At 37.4% G+C, this 18,455-nt stretch overlaps 2 protein-coding genes across 4 annotated transcripts; both read right to left on the bottom strand.

Moving 5' to 3' along the window:
• Positions 1-439: 439 nt before the first annotated feature.
• On the bottom strand, positions 440-2,849 carry LOC147406665 (gibberellin 20 oxidase 2-like). The gene is made up of 3 exons (XM_086434806.1): positions 1,994-2,849; positions 1,577-1,898; positions 440-1,277 (listed from the first exon to the last, which is right to left on the bottom strand). Exons 1-3 carry the CDS (start codon positions 2,551-2,553, stop codon positions 1,011-1,013), a joined length of 1,149 nt encoding a protein of 382 aa, XP_086290932.1. The 5' UTR covers positions 2,554-2,849; the 3' UTR covers positions 440-1,010.
• Positions 2,850-6,829: 3,980 nt separating this feature from the next.
• LOC147406664 (putative methyltransferase PMT26) lies at positions 6,830-18,331 on the bottom strand. 3 transcript variants are annotated; one of them, XM_086434803.1, is made up of 9 exons: positions 18,196-18,331; positions 16,154-17,057; positions 15,920-16,069; positions 12,437-12,707; positions 12,237-12,347; positions 11,969-12,143; positions 11,618-11,890; positions 7,465-7,659; positions 6,830-7,375 (listed from the first exon to the last, which is right to left on the bottom strand). In XM_086434803.1, the coding sequence occupies exons 2-9, from the start codon at positions 17,015-17,017 to the stop codon at positions 7,147-7,149; spliced, it is 2,268 nt and encodes a 755-aa protein (XP_086290929.1). In that variant the 5' UTR covers positions 17,018-17,057; positions 18,196-18,331; the 3' UTR covers positions 6,830-7,146. The 3 variants fall into 3 exon arrangements, with proteins under 3 accessions (XP_086290929.1, XP_086290930.1, XP_086290931.1); XM_086434804.1 differs by lacking the exon at positions 18,196-18,331 and adding an exon at positions 18,044-18,065; XM_086434805.1 differs by lacking the exon at positions 18,196-18,331 and adding an exon at positions 17,933-17,951.
• Positions 18,332-18,455: the final 124 nt, after the last annotated feature.

The following is an 18,455-nucleotide window of genomic DNA, read 5'->3' as shown; positions in this document are numbered from 1 at the left end:
ATGTGCTGATGTTTTGTGAGGATGATCTCGTAGAACAAAGGTTGTCTATTGATCCTAACCCATATATATATATATTAAATTCATTTTAAGGTACGAAAATTTGGATTAAGAAAAAAGAACTAAGATCATCATACCATCATTGATTGTTGTAATTAACTATGAAAATCCAATTTTGCGGTTGTTCGATTTTATAAGATGGCTATTGTTGTTCTAAACAAGCCACTGATTTGTTATAGTGTCAGGTGACCCACAAACTGTATTGTTCAATATTGTGACACTACCATTAAATATTCGATCATTGTCCAACATACAAAGTATAGGCACAAGTTTCTGCATGCATGCATAAAAAACGCAAGCATCTCATGAAATGGTGTATATTTACATTAATAAGGGCCGAGCACCACATCATTAGATTACACCCTCTAGGGAGTTTTACAAGGAGATCTAGAGAGAAAGTACATAATAAAGAAGAAACACTAAATCATCTAGATTACACACACTAGGGTGCTTATATATGAAACACTCAAAGCCGACTATGTTAGTCTGGCACCCACCCTAATTAACACTTTTGGGAGCCGCACGTGACAGGTATCAAGTATGGGAGGAAAAGTACTGGTTACTTCTCGTACACTTTAGGGCATGTCAAGTGGGGGAAACTGGTTTTAGCCAGTAACTCCACGTACTCGGTACATGGGATGATTGGCAATAACCGATTTTCCCCTACTTAGTGCCCTAGAAGTATTAGTTAAGGCGTGGGAGTCCTCACGTCTTAATAGGTTATAATCAAATTTCCCTGGCCCATCCGGGCGTCCAAAAGTGTTAGTCAGAGTGGAAGCCTGACTATGTAGCCAAAGGACTTCTATACATTTTAGAGAGAGTACAACAAAGTAGAAACCATATTATCTAAATTACAAACACTAGTGTGTTTATACATAAGAGAGAGAAAGAGAAAGAGAAAGAGAGAGAGGGAGAGGCAATGATGATAAGCTAGTATCCAAAGAAACAAGTAGTTAGGTGGATGAGACAGATAGAAGCCACTGAGTGAAGCTTTGGAGTGTTGCAACGTCTGCTCTGTAGTGCTTTTGTGTGAACTCAAGCAAAGCTGACCATGTGAAGTCTGGGTACTTCCTTGACCCTTCTATCCCCACAAGATCCTGTGGGGGTCTGACCACCTTGTCTTCTTTTGGGCAAACAAAGAAGGCCAGTGATCTCCTCTCTCTGTTCTTATTCACCACTGCCCTATGCAAGCAACTTTTGTATCTCCCATTTGTTAAAGCCTACACATATATCCATCAAACAACAAACTAAGTAAAACCAAAACACCCCCAACCAATGATCCATATAGCTATATGCATGTCTCTATCGATCCATGTCGCAGGGACTTGTTATCGATCGAATAGCTGAATATTTACTTATTCATGCTTAAGTACTAGGAACCATAAGGTTCATGAAAATTAATAAAAATTGAACTATTTTATGATCAAAAGCGGTGTGATCAGAACGGAGAGTGACATACTAAGTAGAAGATTCGTACTATGTATATATATATATATATATGTATTAGATTACAACCTACCATGAAGGTGTCACCAATGTTGATTACTAGAGCATCAGGTCGAGGTCGGACAGCTTGCCATTTGTTATGCGTAAATACTTCTAGGCCACCGACTTGATCTTGATGAAGTATGGTTAGGGAAGTAGGATCACAATGAGGACCAGTGCCAAGAGTAAGGCTGGGCTCCTGGCAAGGTGGGTAGTAGTTACATCTCATTATGGAGCTACTATCTTCGAAAAATCGTCGAAAGTGCAAACGATCTACCCCCAAACTTATCGCCAAGAGTTCCATTATCGCTAGGGATAATTCTTTCATTGCTTCACAATATCTTTGATAAACCAACCTTCAAAAAACAAGTTTATTATGTATATTGTTAGTGTTAGAATTTCTGAAATACAGTACAAATGTTCATTAGAAATGCCATTATAATAATCTTACCCTGCTTGTTCAAATTCATTCCCTAGGACCGAAGTGAAGTAGTCGGCTACAACGGGTTCATCACCATTTTCATGGTAACCAAAAGATATGGTCTCCTTCCAAGGCAATTTGGAAGAGAAACGATCAGCATGGGCACCAGAGTAGCCCCACGTGCTGCCGGGCTTCTTTCGAGCCCTTAGCTTTTGGCTGGTAGGTAGCTTGAAAAAAGCATCGATGTGATCGTGAGCGGCACGAATGAGACGAGCATCAACGCCATGATTGGTCACTTGGAAGAACCCATGGCTCAAACATGCCGACCTAATGAGCTCGGCAGAACGCCTTGTTGCTACTTCATCACCTTTAAAGAAACCTTGAAGATCCACTAAAGGCTCACTTAGTTCATCATCAGTGTGAAGCAAGTCTCCATGAGGCCAAATGAATTGTGTTGGTATGGTTGATAGTTTTTGCAACAAAGGTGAATCAAAAACCATTACCCCATTATTGTCTCTTTGATCCTTGAGTTCTAAATTTGAAGGGCACAAGAGGAGGGTAGAGGCACTTGTGTCCATTAAGATAGACATAATTGAAGAGTGTTGAGAAGAAGATAAGGTATTTATAGAATTCAAATTTGAAATGAGAGAGAGTGTAATAAGGTAGAAAACAAAGTAAGGAACATAAAGAAATAAATGAGATTTGACAAGTAGATAGAGAGAGTAAATAAAATAGAGGGAATGAGATGGGAAAGGCCAAGGCCGTCCATTGGAGAGGTCGAAGAGAAGATTGGAATCTTGTTAAGAAGCCAACAACTGAGACGAGTGACGCCCTTTAACCTATTGGTCATTTTCTCACCATGAACCAATCTCTCTCTCTTCTTTGTCCTTTTTTCATGTTGAGATTGCTTGTTTCAAGCACCCAATGTTCATAATTTTACCATAATATCCTATGCACCTCTCTCTCTCTCTTCTTTGTCCTTTTTTCATGTTGAGATTGCTTGTTTCAACTTTGAAGGACCCAATGTTCAGAATTTTACCATATCTTAAAATTTTCCATTTGGAATGAAGTGAATGAGTGTATTTTTTATTCAGCCCCCCCCCAAAAAAAAAGGAAAAAAGATTGGTGTATTTTTTAAAGTTTTGTGGGTCATTTTCATAGCTAGTTAAGTACAAAACCACTCAACTTTCATTTGTGTTTCTCTCTTATTTATTTATATATATATATATATATACACATGAGATATGAGATAGGGGTTGAAGGACCACCTATTTATATGGACGCACTTCTGTTTTCGCCCAAAAATATGCTTAGGAACACAAAAGTTAAAGAATAAGAAAAAGAAAAGCCCATTTTATCACCATTGACCCCATTTTTAATTTGGAAGACAAAACTATAATGTACACCATGGACCCTAGAGGCTTGGGTGTCTGAGGACCTTGGTCCATGCAACTTTTTTCTGATATATAAAGAATGCTAACGTCCAACCCCCCATTAGAGCATTAGCATATCTGTAACTATGTTTTTTTTTCCTTTAAAGTTATAATTGTCATTACATTATAGTATTTTTATAAATATATAATTTTATTATATTTAAAAACTTATCATGGAACATTGAACATTGAAAATAAAATTCTTGCCTTTAAGACTAAAAAGGGAAACAATAATAATATTTTTAAGGGACATTCATGAAAGAAACATAGTCGTGGAGAATGTGTGTCATGAGAAGGTTTGGAGGTTAGTTTTCCCTATATATAATCCGACTTATGGGAATCATATAAATATCATGTTAGATTACCCAATTATCCTTAGATTATCCATTCCTTGCAGCCCAAAGCCTCTACACAAAAGCATATAGCTCGATTTTGTCCTCAAACTTATGGACCCCATTATAAGATTCTTAACCTAATGAAAAAAATGAACTGAAGTTGAAAAATCCAAACTGTTCATTTGAACCAATATTTTAGGTAACTCTTTATATAGTTCATAATTTTATAAGGGCCGATTTTTTTTTTTTTTTTTGTCACATAGATCATTATGTATGGATTCGGACAAAATGTTATCCATATGGGTCCTACAATATATATCTGAGTGGACTTTTCTAGAGGCCAACGACAAATGGTTGAGATGGTAAAAGAAATACGGAGTTCCTTGGGATCAGTAAAAAAATTTAGGAATCATTTTTCGAAGTGAATTCCTTCAGAATATTATCCCATCTTAATCATTCCTCGGACATAAGAACTCCTATATGAAATTGGTTCATGTATTTTAATTCCCTCTCATCCCACTTGTGAGATTAGATGATTGAATTTTACTGTTAATTTTTCATTTCTTTCGAGACTATTCTAACAGATACACATCCATTTTAACATACTTAGACTCATGAGAAACTGGTTTAAGGCTCCTCCTTTCAAATCATTATCTTTAGTATTTGAAAAATTATTCAGGGGAATTGATTATTTTGTGACAATGATCATCACGCACTGATTATGATTCATTGTGGGATTGTTTTATTTAACATAATATTCATGTGGATTGCATAAGTGGGAGTGATTCTAATTTATTTACCTTATCAGAAGGAAAAGAAGGAAAGAAACAAAGACTCTCTGTGTCTGTTTCTCTCTCTCTTTCATCCAACTTGTATGGATTTGCCTAAAGAAATGAAAGAAACAAAGTGGCAGATTTCTTTGCTTTTCCAAGATATGACCTTATAGAAAGATCACCATATCTGATGAGTACCTGTTTTCAAGTTCCAAAGTAAATTTGTCTTCTACACCAGAGTGATGATCGAGGAAGAAAACAAGTCTTCACCAAAACAAAATATATCACCAATTCTACTATATTACATGGACGTGTGACCTTTCCACTTTACAAAACAGTTGCCCTATTTCTAATAAAATATTTAAAGCAAATAAAAGTTATTGGTTTAGGTGTGTAAGTGACTGGTGTGCATTTAGGAAAATCATTCACAAAATAGCTAGAAATAAGCTTTTCAAGGCCAAATTATTTTCTCAAAGTAACTTTTTCACTTTTCTTTCCAGCTAGGCTTGAACTTACCATGGATGCCACTATTGCAATATGAGTCGTGATAATCTGACTCCCTCACGTGGCATATTCAAAATACTCCCCTGATCACATCATGCGCTAGAACCATAGATTTTATGCCTCAAGAGTCAGGATTCACATTTACGCATCCCCATAAATATATGCAATTGTGTATGCACATGCCACATCAAGAGAGTATTAAGAGTTTATATAGTTGACGTTGATCTTTACTCTTATAATTAAAGAAGACAGGGCAGAATTGGTTCGATGCCAAATTTTGAATCTCACAAATACCCTCAAACTTACATTTAAATTTAATATAATCAAAGTCATTTTAGTCAGAACATAATAAAATTTACCACCTTAGAATAGATTATATTTCAAAATTATAAAAATGTATTTTTTTTACAATGTAATATTCATAAACCCTTTAATCAATATTTTAAATTACGATAAACCCTTTTGATATAAATAAAAAATAAAATATTCAAGAAAATTAAAAAATTGAAAATCATTTGAGATTTGTTTTGATGTATGCAAAGACCAAAAACGATCACCATAGTCGAATTATTTTGTCTTATATGGGTTAAAAGTTTCAGAATGAACTGATTTTGGAAGTAAGGGACGTCGAGTCTGACAAATAGGATAAGATATAGGCAGTGGCTAGTGAGGATTATCGACAGAGGGAAAAGGAAAAGGGAAAAATCTACCCAGAGGTCCCTAACCAACTAATCTTGTTGATAACTAGCTTTATTACCTGTGCCTTTGGCATAAAAGCTTCCATCTTGAGGCATAACATCTTTTTAGATGCATGGCATTGAGAGGATCTGCTCATTCTTCTCCTTGTCAATCAAAGTCCCCTTAGGCTTTTTAGTTCCATAAGGGAACAAGAAAGGAGTTATGAACCCTGTATTCCCGCCGGAGCTAGTTGGAGATGGTAGGAACGAATGCAATAAGAAAGCACCGCCCGGTTCAAGAGGACGTATGCGCGGAAAGGAACTCGAATGATCTCCATGATGAGGAGATCATCCTCACCAAAAAAGGTCCCATTTCGAAACTTCAAACTCCATCAATGATTTACTAAAAAATGGACGATTTGTTGTTCTTTAACTTGTTTTGATGGGGTTAAAATTTTCATAATGGGTTGATTTTTGGTGAGGATGATCTCCTCATCATAGAGACCATCCTCACAAAAAAATAAGCTCATTTTGAAACTTTTAACTCACATAAGACAACAATTCAACTATGGTGTGGGTTGCCCTTATTAATTTGTGGGGTGCTTTTATAATTACCCTAAAATAAAACAAATGTAAGAAAAAGAAAGGGATGGATCTCTTTGGATCGGACAAGGTGATGAATAGGGGTGTCAATGGACCCACAGATGATTTTAGTTGGGCCAAACAAAACCCTGTTCATTTGCTCATCAAAAAAACAAAAACATGTTCATGGTCACCCCAGCTTATTCGGGTCAGGCCACCTGGTCTTAACGGACCAGAACCCCCAAATCCAAGTACAACTTTTTAAGTAAACAGCCTGACTAACCCCATGGCCTAACACGTGTCTCGAGGTCAATTAGCTTGGATTGTACATATCCTTGTGGTAGACCAGTGTGCATCCCGAGGCAAGAATACCTACTTTCCTATTTTGAACCGTCCGTGTCCCCCATAAGAGAGTTAGGTTGGAGAAGGAATCCAACCAAACAAGAAAGAGTGAATTTTAACTCTTGGTTTCAATAAGCCACTTGATTGCATTCTGTAATAACTACTTTTTGAATTCAACCAAAACCCATTAATTTTTCGCAAAAATTATTCACAAAGAACGTTAAAAAACAGAACTTTACCACATATGTGTTGGCATTTTCCAGTTTGTGCTTTACAGTTTCAAGAATGCAGATGTTTCTGTTGATATCTGGCAATGTGATTTTACAGTCCAAATTAAAGTCCCCTCCCTTCAAGAGAACAAAGAATAATTAAAATGATGATGAAGTTTTATGGGAATTGGGGGGCGGCCTAAAGATAAAAACAAAACAAGCAACCTAAGCAATACATGAGCAAGGCCATAGTTACAAGTTTCGAAAATTTGAAATGATGAAAGTGAGGCTAATAGAGAACCTAACCTTGGCAAAAGAGAACAAAATTTCAAGCAATGGCCGAAACAATTGTCTCTACCTCTTTAGGCCGCCACATAGTCTTTTGAACGCATATTAATCCCTCTTTGTCCTTAGTGTAAATCAAACGGATCTCCCACCGTAAAGACCTTGCCATATTCTCTACCTCAACCGTGGTCTCAACGTTGTCACGTACAATCAATTTTCCTTCTGGCCGTAGTATCCTATCTACCTCTGCCATCAATGCCACTAAATTGCACCTATAACACGAAAACCATACAGAAAGTAAACAATCAATACCACAATGAGGGTTAAATACTGTATGGAACGTACAATGAAGAACTCAAACCTCTTTTTGATCTTGGAGAAGAGATGATCTGCGTGAAGAAGGTCATATGATCTGGGGTAAGTGCTGAATGATTCACACCAGTCATGATAGATACCAAACAAACCTCGTTCATAAATTATGGGAAGTGTGTCAGGTGAATCGATTGAGACCACATTCATGACCCACACATTCAAGTCTTTTAGAGCTGCAGCAAAACTGCAAACAAGGCCATGGAAACACACAATTACAAAAACAGTGATAACAGAAGGAATTATAAGCCTTTTAAATGCAAAACAAAAGAAAAGGCTTCAAAATAGAAGTGGCATTTTCTCAAGTTTGAAAGAAACAAAAGGAGCACATTCATTGATATTAACTACCCAAGAACTTCATGTGCGATTGTCCACATCTCTCTTCGGTGGGCAAGCTTGCTAAGAAAACAAGGGGCAATCTTTCCTTCTGGCCGTAGTATCCTATCTGACCTCTGCCAATCAATGCCACTAAATTGCACCTATAACACGAAAACCATACAGAAAGTAAACAATCAATACCACAATGAGGTTAAATACTGTATGGAACGTACAATGAAGAACTCAAACCTCTTTTTGATCTTGGAGAGAGATGATCTGCGTGAAGAAGGTCATATGATCTGGGGTGAGTGCTGAATGAACACCAGTCATGATAGATACCAAACAAACCTCGTTCATAAATTGATTCACACCAGTCATGATAGATACCAAACAAACCTCGTTCATAAATTATGGGAAGTGTGTTAGGTGAATCGATTGAGACCACATTCATGACCCACACATTCAAGTCTTTCAGAGCTGCAGCAAAACTGCAAACAAGGCCATGGAAACACACAATTACAAAAACAGTGATAACAGAAGGAATTATAAGCCTTTTAAATGCAAAAGAAAAGGCTTCAAAATAGAAGTGGCATTTTCTCAAGTTTGAAAGAAACAAAAGGAGCACATTCATTGATATTAACTACCCAAGAACTTCATGTGCGATTGTCCACATCTCTCTTCGGTGGGCAAGCTTGCTAAGAAAACAAGGGGCAATCAAACCAAGAAACGAATCGGAAAAAAAAAATGCGAATCACACAGATTTTACGTGGTTCCCTCAAGATTGAGGTACATCCACTATGAAGAGAAAACTTGCAGTTATAGATTTCACCCTTTCACCCAAAAAAAAACAGACAAATATATACCCCGGGAAAATAACTAGTGTTTTACATAATACTAGTGAAATCACGAAAATACCCTTGGGAAATTTTTTTTCAAGGGCTCCGCAACACTAGAACCAAATATAATTTGCTCATACAGTAGCAAAATATATAGAATTAATAATACCTTTGTGGCTTTGATTCCCAAAAGAGTGGGGGCGATTGATTTGAATGATTTTAGGCCTATTAGTTTAGTGGGATCGGTGTACAAGATTATTTCCAAGGTGCTGGCAAACAGATTGAAAGAAGTTTTGAAGAATTTAATTGGTCCTGAACAAGGTGCGTTCCTCAGGGGAAAACAAATTCTGGATGGTGTGTTAAAGGCTAATGAATGTCTAGATTCTAGGATTAAGGATAAGAAGGTGGGGCTCATAGGAAAAATTGATCTGCAAAAAGCTTACGATCATGTGAGTTGGGATTTTTTGGAGTATATGTTAGGTAGGATAGGCTTTGGTGACAAGTGGATTGGGTGGGTGATGAAGTGTGGTACTTCGGTTTCTTTTTCTATTTTAGTTAATGGGAGTCCGGCAGGATATTTTAAGAGCTCCAGGGGTTTGAGACAGGGTGATCCGTTATCCCCATTTTTATTCCTTATAGTGATAGAGGCTTTTGGGAAATTGTTCAGGAGGGGGGTTCAGATAGGAAGGTTATCCGGTTTTAGAGTTAACAGTGAGGGTCCATTGATTTCGCACTTGCAGTTCGCAAATTACACCATAGTGTTCTTAGACCCTTCTAGAGAACAAGTAAGAGTTCTTCGGGTTTTATTGTGCTGTTTTGAAGCAATTTCAGGACTTCATATCAACTTGCAGAAAAGTAAGTTGTTCGGGGTTGGTGACGTTGTTAACCTTCCAGTCTTAGCAGCTACTTTGGGGTGCAGCAGTGATATGCTTCCTTCTTCCTATTTAGGTTTACCTTTAGGAGCTCCGTATTGTAGTAAAAACATTTGGGAGGGAGTGATCGAGAGAATGGAAAAGAAATTGAGTACTTGGAAGGCAAAGTATCTCTCCAAAGGGGGTAAGGTTACATTGATCAAAAGTACTTTAACGAGTATTCCGATTTATTTCTTATCCCTTTTTTCGTTGCCTAAATCGGTGGAAGTTAAGATTGAAAGACTCATGAAGAATTTTCTGTGGAATGATAATAACGGTGGTAGAAAGTATCATTTGGTGAATTGGAAAATGGTTTGCACCCCAAAGAAGAATAGAGGCTTGGGGATTAGAGGGCTAAGACTAACAAATAAAGCTCTCTTGGGCAAGTGGCTTTGGTGATTCGGGGAAGAAAGAGACAACTTGTGGAGGAAGGTGGTTCGGGCTAAATATGGAGAGAAGAGGTTTGGTTGGTATAGTAAGGAGGCTAGAGGAACTTATGGGTGTAGTGTGTGGAGAGGTATTATGAAGGGTGTTGATAAGTTTGATAGGGAGATTAGATTCAAAGTTGGGTTGGGAGACAAGGTTAGATTTTGGGAGGATCTTTGGTGTGGAACTTCATCTCTGTCTACCCAATTTCCATTTTGTACGTTTGCTCTTTGAAAAAAAATAACTCAGTTCAGCAGTGTCTGATTCGAGACGGGAACACGAATTCTTGGGATCTGGGATTTAGGAGGAATTTCAATGATTGGGAATTGACGGAGGTCACATCTCTTCTAGCTCTCCTCAATTCGATTCAATTCAGAGAGAACGAGTAGGACAGAAGAGAATGGTTCAAGGCTAAGGATAAGAAATTTTCTGTTAAGTCTTTCTATGATTGTTTGTTTCCGTTGCATGAGGTATCTTTTTCTCCATCTATCATTTGGTCAACTCTTGTTCCTTCTAAGGTGTCTTTCTTTTTATGGCTTGCCTCTTTGGGTAGAATCTTAACTTTGGATAATTTGATCTATCGGGGGTGGATTACCCCAAACTTCTGCCATCTTTGTTTGAGGGATGGGGAGTCAACCAACCACATTCTTATTCATTGTTCTTTCGCCCGTATTATTTGGATGTTCTTCTTATCTCGTTTCAAGGTGGATTGGGTTCTTCCATTTTCTATCTTTGGGCTTTTAGAGGGTTGGGGCTTTTAGAGGGTTGGAGTTTCAATATCTTCTCTGCTAGAAAGAGGCATCTTTGGACTATCCTTCCATTCGCCATTGCTTGGGGTCTTTGGAAAGAGCGTAACAACAGGGTGTTCTATAGCAAGGAGAGCTTACTTCATACGGTGATTTTAGAGATTCTGGGATTTCTTTTCTTCTGGTCAAAGATGAGTAAAGATTTTGAGGGATTGAGTTTCCAAGATTTTATTTTTAATTGGGATATGGTTTGTGAACCATAGCCTCCTGCCGGGCGTGTTTTTATTTTTTTGTATTTTCTCTTTCTTGTTTTTTTGGTTCTGTTGTTTGGGGGCTATCTCAGCCTCCTCTTATCATTTTTTCTTTCATTAATAAAATTTATATTTATCAAAAAAAAAAAAAGCACCCCACGAATTAATAAGGGCAACCCACACCATAGCTGAATTGTTTTGTCTCATATGGGTTCAAAGTTTTAGAATGAGCTGATTTTTTGTGAGCATGATCTCTATGATAAGGAGATCATCCTCACCAAAAACCAGCCCATTCTGAAACTTCTAATCCCATCAAAACAAGTTCAAGAATTGTAAATTGTCCATATTTTTTGTATACCAGTTTTGATAGGGTTAGAAGTTTCAGAATGGGCTGATTTTTGGTGAGGATGACCTCCTCATCATAGTGATCATCTTCACCATAAATCAGCTCATTCCGAAACTTTTAACCCATATAAGACGAAACAATTCAGTTATGGTTGGGTTGTCCTAATTAAGTTGTGGGGGTGCTTATAGAATATAAGCAAAAAAAGAAAAAGAAAAAAAAAGACATGCCTTAATCATTGGATATCTTCCATTGAATGTGCAAGACAAACAACAGAGAAGTTGGATAGAGGGAGGCGAATTCATTTTGCTTACCCCCCATAGACAGATCTCATATCCATGACATTCCTCACAGTAGACCAGCTAATTCCTGTGCCATTCAGATATGACTTGGTGACAACACGTTTCCAGTGCTCGTAATCTGCTGTGAAATCCTCTGGTGCAGCTTTTCCATAAACTCCGACCTGAGAACTCTTCAACCATTTAGGTGGTTCTTCCACCCTTAAAGGCCATTGCTCTGGCCACTGGGATCCACGCTCTGATGCATCTACGGGCACCTTATGCAAACATGCCTGCAATGGCACATTCCTACACACAAACATTTTTCAGGAAGTTTACTCTCAAAGACAACTACTAGACATAAATTTACTCTAACAAGAATAGTACCAAGCTGCATTTGGATCATCAGATTCTTTGCAGAGAGGAGGCTCATTTTTCAGTCTGTTCTCGTAACACTTGTTGGAAGAAGGCTTCCTATATATTGCAGCACTTACACGGTTCACCGAATCCTTCTTAATTGTCACCAGTTCCCAGCACATCTTCTTTGTTAGTGAAGACATGGCTGCAATCAATTCCCACCCAAAAAAAACAAACATATTTGTTAGAATTAATCCAACAATTCTCTCTCACGTGACCAGGTAAGGAAGTAGTCTACCCTTCCAGATCTCAACATCTTCAGCAATTTTTGGGTAAACAGGAGTAGCAGACCAAACAAAGTAACCACTGGGCCTCAACAAACGATTCAGCTCTAAGAGGAGTTTACCACCTGAAAATTACCCCTTTAAGTGAATTCCCAGAACAAAAGAGTTTACATAGTTGAAAGGCATTAAAAAGAGATCCTAAGATTGAAAATACCTTCAATGTGCCATGGAACCCTACAGCGTGCACAGTGGACAACATCAAACACCCTACTAGGGAAGGGTAGTCTCTTGGTGCCCATAACAGCTGATACAGCAGGAATGCCCCTTTCAAGTGCAAATTGCACTTGGGCTTCATGTTCATCCTTGGGAGCGAGTGACATGGTAAGCACATCTTTGTCAAAAAGATATCCACCAAAGCTGGCCACCCCACATCCTACATCCAATACCACTCGGGTTTGTTTCCCCCACGCTACAGCAGGCACAGCCTATAATTGAAAAAAATATATATACAAGATATTCATGTAATGTTAATTCTACCAATCAAGAGATCTTATTGTTAGAATTGGAAAGGAAGACAAAAAATCAAGTCCACTGGAGAACATGTATTTCTTTCCGGTCAACAATTTAAAAGTATTTAACATGAGACCAAAGAGAAAGAAACAAATATTATCAAAATGTAAGTTTAGAGAAGTACAATTAGAAGAATAACCAATAAATTACCAGCATTATCAGGACCAGTACTTTAAAAATCATATGATTTGTGAATTAAATTGACTCAACTAGTCCAGAAGTTTTGAATCTAAGGTCTCAACACTTAAGATAGTAGTCCAGTACTTAAGAGTGTTAAAAATGCCTTTGAACTCCTAATAATTTACACCACCAATACAAGAAACTCATGATAGAAATGATGACGTCTTGCAATGAGTGTGTCTTCCCCTATAAAAAAAAACTGTTGTTCCTTTCCCCCCCCCAAATGCCCTCACAACCAACAAGCTGGGAACCAAAGTATGCTCCGCTTAGAGCTAAAAACATGTATCCTCCAACTAGAAATGATGACTTCTTGTAATGAGTGGGTCGTCCCCTAAAAAGAACTGTTCCCCCCCCCCCCCCCCCCAAATGCCCTCACAACCAACAAGCTGGGAACCGAAGTATGCTCCGCTTAGAGCTAAAAACATGTATCCTCCAACCAGAAATGAATGAAATCAGGGAACGTAGGAAATACCATGACATATGGGAGAGAGAGAGAGAAAATGAGCCCAGATATCACGCAAGACTAAGCAATGGATAAGAATATGATTGACAGATTCATTATCAACCTTACAAAGGTGGCAACAATAGACAGATGGGACCTACTATTAATATGATCAGTAATCAGAGTCTTATCAAGAGACACAAGCCACACAAATAATGACAACGAGGCCAAAATCTTGTTACCCACACAAGAAAGACAAGAAAATCAGCCTCCAAAATATCACTCAAAACAGAATAAAATGACCTCACCGAAAATCTTCCATCCTGACTGTCAGACCACACTCTTTGATCCTCCTCATTGAAGGGACAAGAAACCACTAAGATATCATTAATAAGATTAGCAATAGCCTAGATTTCCCAATCATTGGAAGATCTGTTGAAACCAAAGTCCCAGGACCTTACTCCCTCCCCACTTCGACTTGACTAAAGTTGAACTTGGCAGACCTTTTTGGAAGATATAGAAAATAAACTAGGAACAGATAATGAAGAGAACCCCCATACCACACATCCTCCCAAAAATGCAATCTAGACACCTTCCCGATTTTAAAGGATATCTTGGAACTAAACTTGTGGAATTTTTTTTATAATTCTTTCCACACCCTGCACCCAAAGGAAAATCACACAAGGCCACTCTTCCACCCATGAGAACCCTCATCATATTTAGCATTTATCATCCTTTTCCATATAATCTCCTTATAAATGTAGCACCACAACCATTTTCCTAGAAGTGTGAAATCCAGTTAGCTCATTTTCCTTATTCTTAAACACTACTCTATCTTTGGCTTACAAATCTGGGGCCACTTGAAAAGATGGAATTTCAATTGTCATATGCTAACTCAGTGTGAGGTGTGGCTTAGGCATACAACACATACACTAATTTTTCTTTCCTATTTTTTCTTATGTATTTTCTAAAAAATAGATCAAAGATGTTTTTCGGATCAGGACTGACTTTGACCCAAAAAATGGGTTGGGTCGTGAGCCCATGAACCTTTTTACACCCCTACAAAGTCCTCATTTTCTTGCTACCAAGAGAGAGTAGTGGTTAGTAATTAGTAGGTGAAGACTATGACTTGGGTTCAACCAAACTTAGCAAGCCACACCTTCACAAAGTCCTCAACCATAATCCCCTAAAATCCAAAAAAGACAAATGGCCAAAAAACATTTGCTTTTATGCCGTCTATTGAAATAATGTAGTTTATCATTAGTTTTCTATTTATTTCTATGTAAGGGCATTTATGTCTATTCACACATTAGTTAATATAAATATCTGCCAAGCTCTCATTATGAGACTTGTGGGTAACCATAGGGATGTAGGAGACATGTTACACGTGAGGGGGAGTGTAAGCGATAGTCCCACATCGCCTGGGTATCAAAACCTTGGGTTATATATAAACCTAGGGCAATCCTCACCTTAAAAGCCGATTTTGCAAGGATGAATTAGGGCCGTGAGTTTCTACACCGTCTATGATCATTGCTCTCTTTTCAAATCACCCAATATACTGCACTTGGGAGGGGAGAATCTTCCATAAAATCCTACCTCTATTAGAACAATGCTTTAAGAGTCAACAACACCAACATGATCCACCATTTCTTCATTGTATTGGCACAGGAAACACATGTTTGTCATAAACTCAAATAATTAAGTGATTGATTATTAGGATTATGTTAAGCATAGCAGTCTTATAGAAAAGCCACCTTAGACAAGACTCCAGATCCCAAACTAAGGATTTCTCTCAAATGCAACAACTATGGAAAATAATCAATCAAATTTGTTTGCTTCAAGCATTTTATGGATAAGAACATCTCTGATCTATTGAACGTATCTCTGCCTCATTTTTAGTTACAAGTTGTACAAGCATTCTACAGATAAGAACATCTCTGATCTATTTTCTGTATCTTCACCTCATTGTTAGGTACAATGTGGATTATATTTCCAAATAAGAAGCATAAACATAATATTTACAGGAAGCAATGATTCTTCAAAAACAATTTCTTGACGGTGTTTTATCATGAAACATCAGATAGAACCAATCAGAAAAGTGCATCCAAATGCGCAATTCTGAAAGTTAAGAGTTGAGTGAGTTGATGAGAGAGAGAAACTTAGTTTGATGATGAACAAACAATTCATGGTTTTGTTATTTCTTTATGTAAAAAGATGTAGGGCCTCTATGGTTCATGTTCGGATAGATAGATAAATTGTTTACCTAGATTTGTAGGTGCTCGTTTAAAATATTGTCACTGTCTGATGGATTATGTAGAATTTAGACATTCTCATAAAGATCCCTCATGAATTTTCTCTCTGCTTCAACGTTAATAGCATTGACCATATCTTTTTACAAATATGTATGATGGAAATGTAGACAACCATAATTTTTCAGATTATTGAAAAATTATATACATAAAAGAGGAAAATATATATCAGGGACAGAAAGTACGAAGAGCTCACGTCTTTAATGAAATCGATGTAATGCAGAGCACCATGCTTAAACTGAGTTCCACCACCAGGAAATGTAAGGTACTTGCCAGAAACTTTCACCCAATTTTGATGCCCCTTTACCTCCGCAAGCTTGGTGTGGGGAACATTAGAGTACCATATCTGCAGGACACTCACCATTAAAATACAAGTTTTAACTATAGGAAATAGAGTAAGTTATTTCTCATTTGGATGCTGGTGGTATACCTTCTCCCGGCTTTTAGGCCATTCAATTGGCCGTTTGTATCCTTCAGGAAGAGAAACAAGACAAGTGGGTCCTTCTTCAGGGCAGTGCCTCTCCCGATGCTCATAGTGCTTAGTACTCGGAAGCTTCTTGATAGCTTCCAAATTATCAAGGCAAGGAATGTAATCTGGCCCGGCAGTGACATTGCAAACTTTCCAGCTGTACCTGTACGCACCGTCTTTTTTTGTCCCGGAATACTGTTGTGCATTGTTTTCATTCTTTGACTCTGCAGCTTGAGTTGACCACGCCCCCTTTTGAGTGGTAGTCTCATTCAGAATCTCCGACTGGGACCCATCGGGAAATGCCTTACCTCCGACCTGGTCTTTTGTCTGGCCATCCGCCTTGTGATCATCTGAGCTTTGTAACTGCTTTTCTTGATTTTCTCCCTTCTCCCAATCCTCGGTCTTTCCATCCCCATCATTTTCAGTCTCAATCTTTTTATCCCCACTATCGCTCTCAGACTTCTCTTCCTGGTTATCGTGATTCGTATTTTCAGTCGTTTGATCAGATACCTTTCCATTTTCCTTGATATCAGAGTTGTTTTCATCTTGAGGAGTGTTAATGTCAGTGTCTCTTCTCGTGGCATCTTCAGGTATATCTCCTTGACTATCTTCAAATGGATGAGAATCAATCTGAGTCGTTGGTTCTTTAACATTTGATTTTCCCTCCTGAGAAAATTCAATACTTTGCCCAGGAAATAAGGATGAAGATAACATCATCCAAACACCAAACAACCCAAGAGCAACAAAAACAACAAGAACAATCGTTGAACAACGGGAGGATGTTAACCTCCTATTATCTGTTCTGGCATTCTTCCCAAATGCCATTTTATTCCCTTACATATAAATATCCCTCAAAAGTGCTCCTCTGGAGGAAGGAAAAAAACAAACATAAAATCAGATAAATTCAATAGATGTAATGAAATTGTAGTACACAATTCACAACCATAAAAATCTTGTTTCTGAAATATAAGATCGACTGATCCATAGCTCAGGTAACAAACACAAGATTGATTGAACAAAACCAGCACCCATAAAAAACTAAAATAAAATAATTCCAAACAGAACAAGGAATATCTCAATCCAAAGATTGTAACAATAACAAAGAACAAAGAAGGGATTATAAATGATATCTACAAATGCGACTGTGAACTAACATCACTGTACTAAACAATTTGATGGACCAAATAACCAAATCCATCAAGAAAAAGACCAAGATTTCTCAGCGAAAAAGGAATCCAAACAATAGTCCAACTTTTCCCCTTTTACTGAAACTAGACACAAACTAAATTACAAATCAACAATAACTATGAATTATTGAAAAATACAAGAGATTTACATAAAAAAGATTATTAAGCAAGAAAAGTTGAACCAAATCCATCAAGAAAAAGATCAAGATTACTATAATCCAATTTTTCTCCTTTTACTGAAACTAGAAACAATTAAAGTACCAGTCAACAACAACTATGAATTACTGAAAAATACAAGATTTACACTAAAAAGATCCAAAAAATAAAAAAACCCATTACTATACAATGCAGATTGCATCAAAGAAATACTAAGATTGCTAGCAAAAGAGAATCATCGACCCATAACTCAATCTTTCTGAAACAAGAAACAACGAAGGACTTAGAATTACTGAGAAGTAACAGATTCACAAAACACAAGATACAAGAATCCACTTCGAATTAACTGGTAACGTAAAATAAAGAACTAGTTTTGCAAAACGGAGAGCATCACAACCTCTTAAAACTCACAATTAGAAATCGAACACTCAAGATGTTCGAATCAGTCCCGAACATTATCAAAATCCAAAGAATAACATTAAAAGAGAAAGAAAGATTGAAAATGTACATATTCTAAAGCTTTTTTAGCTGAAAAAAGATCAGAAATGCGAATCGAAAATCAATTAGTACACATTGAACTTCATTAAATGTTAGAAAGATTATTAACCAAAGATCAATGGAGATAGATAGATTGAAAGACGTGGAGATCTAAGCGTGAACCTGTACGGACTGAAGAAATTCTTCGATTTTCTTGTCTTTTTTATTTCTGCACAGTGAGAGGTTTCGAGCGGATACAAGACAGAGAGAGTACTGAAGAGTTTCTACTTTTTATTGTTTAATAATAATCACTAATGATTTTCTGACTCGAAACTTCTCCCTCGGTTGTACTAGGATGACGTGTCAATGTAACAGAACCGTTGATCGTTTTCCATGTGTATTTCGAAGAAAAAGATCTATGGTTATTTTCCTTGCCACGTCAG

The sequence above is a fragment of the Akebia trifoliata genome, chromosome 3, assembly GCF_017979445.1.
Source record: "Akebia trifoliata isolate Shusen 1 chromosome 3, ASM1797944v1, whole genome shotgun sequence".
NCBI lineage: Eukaryota > Viridiplantae > Streptophyta > Magnoliopsida > Ranunculales > Lardizabalaceae > Akebia > Akebia trifoliata.
This window is presented reverse-complemented; position numbering and strand designations above follow the sequence as displayed.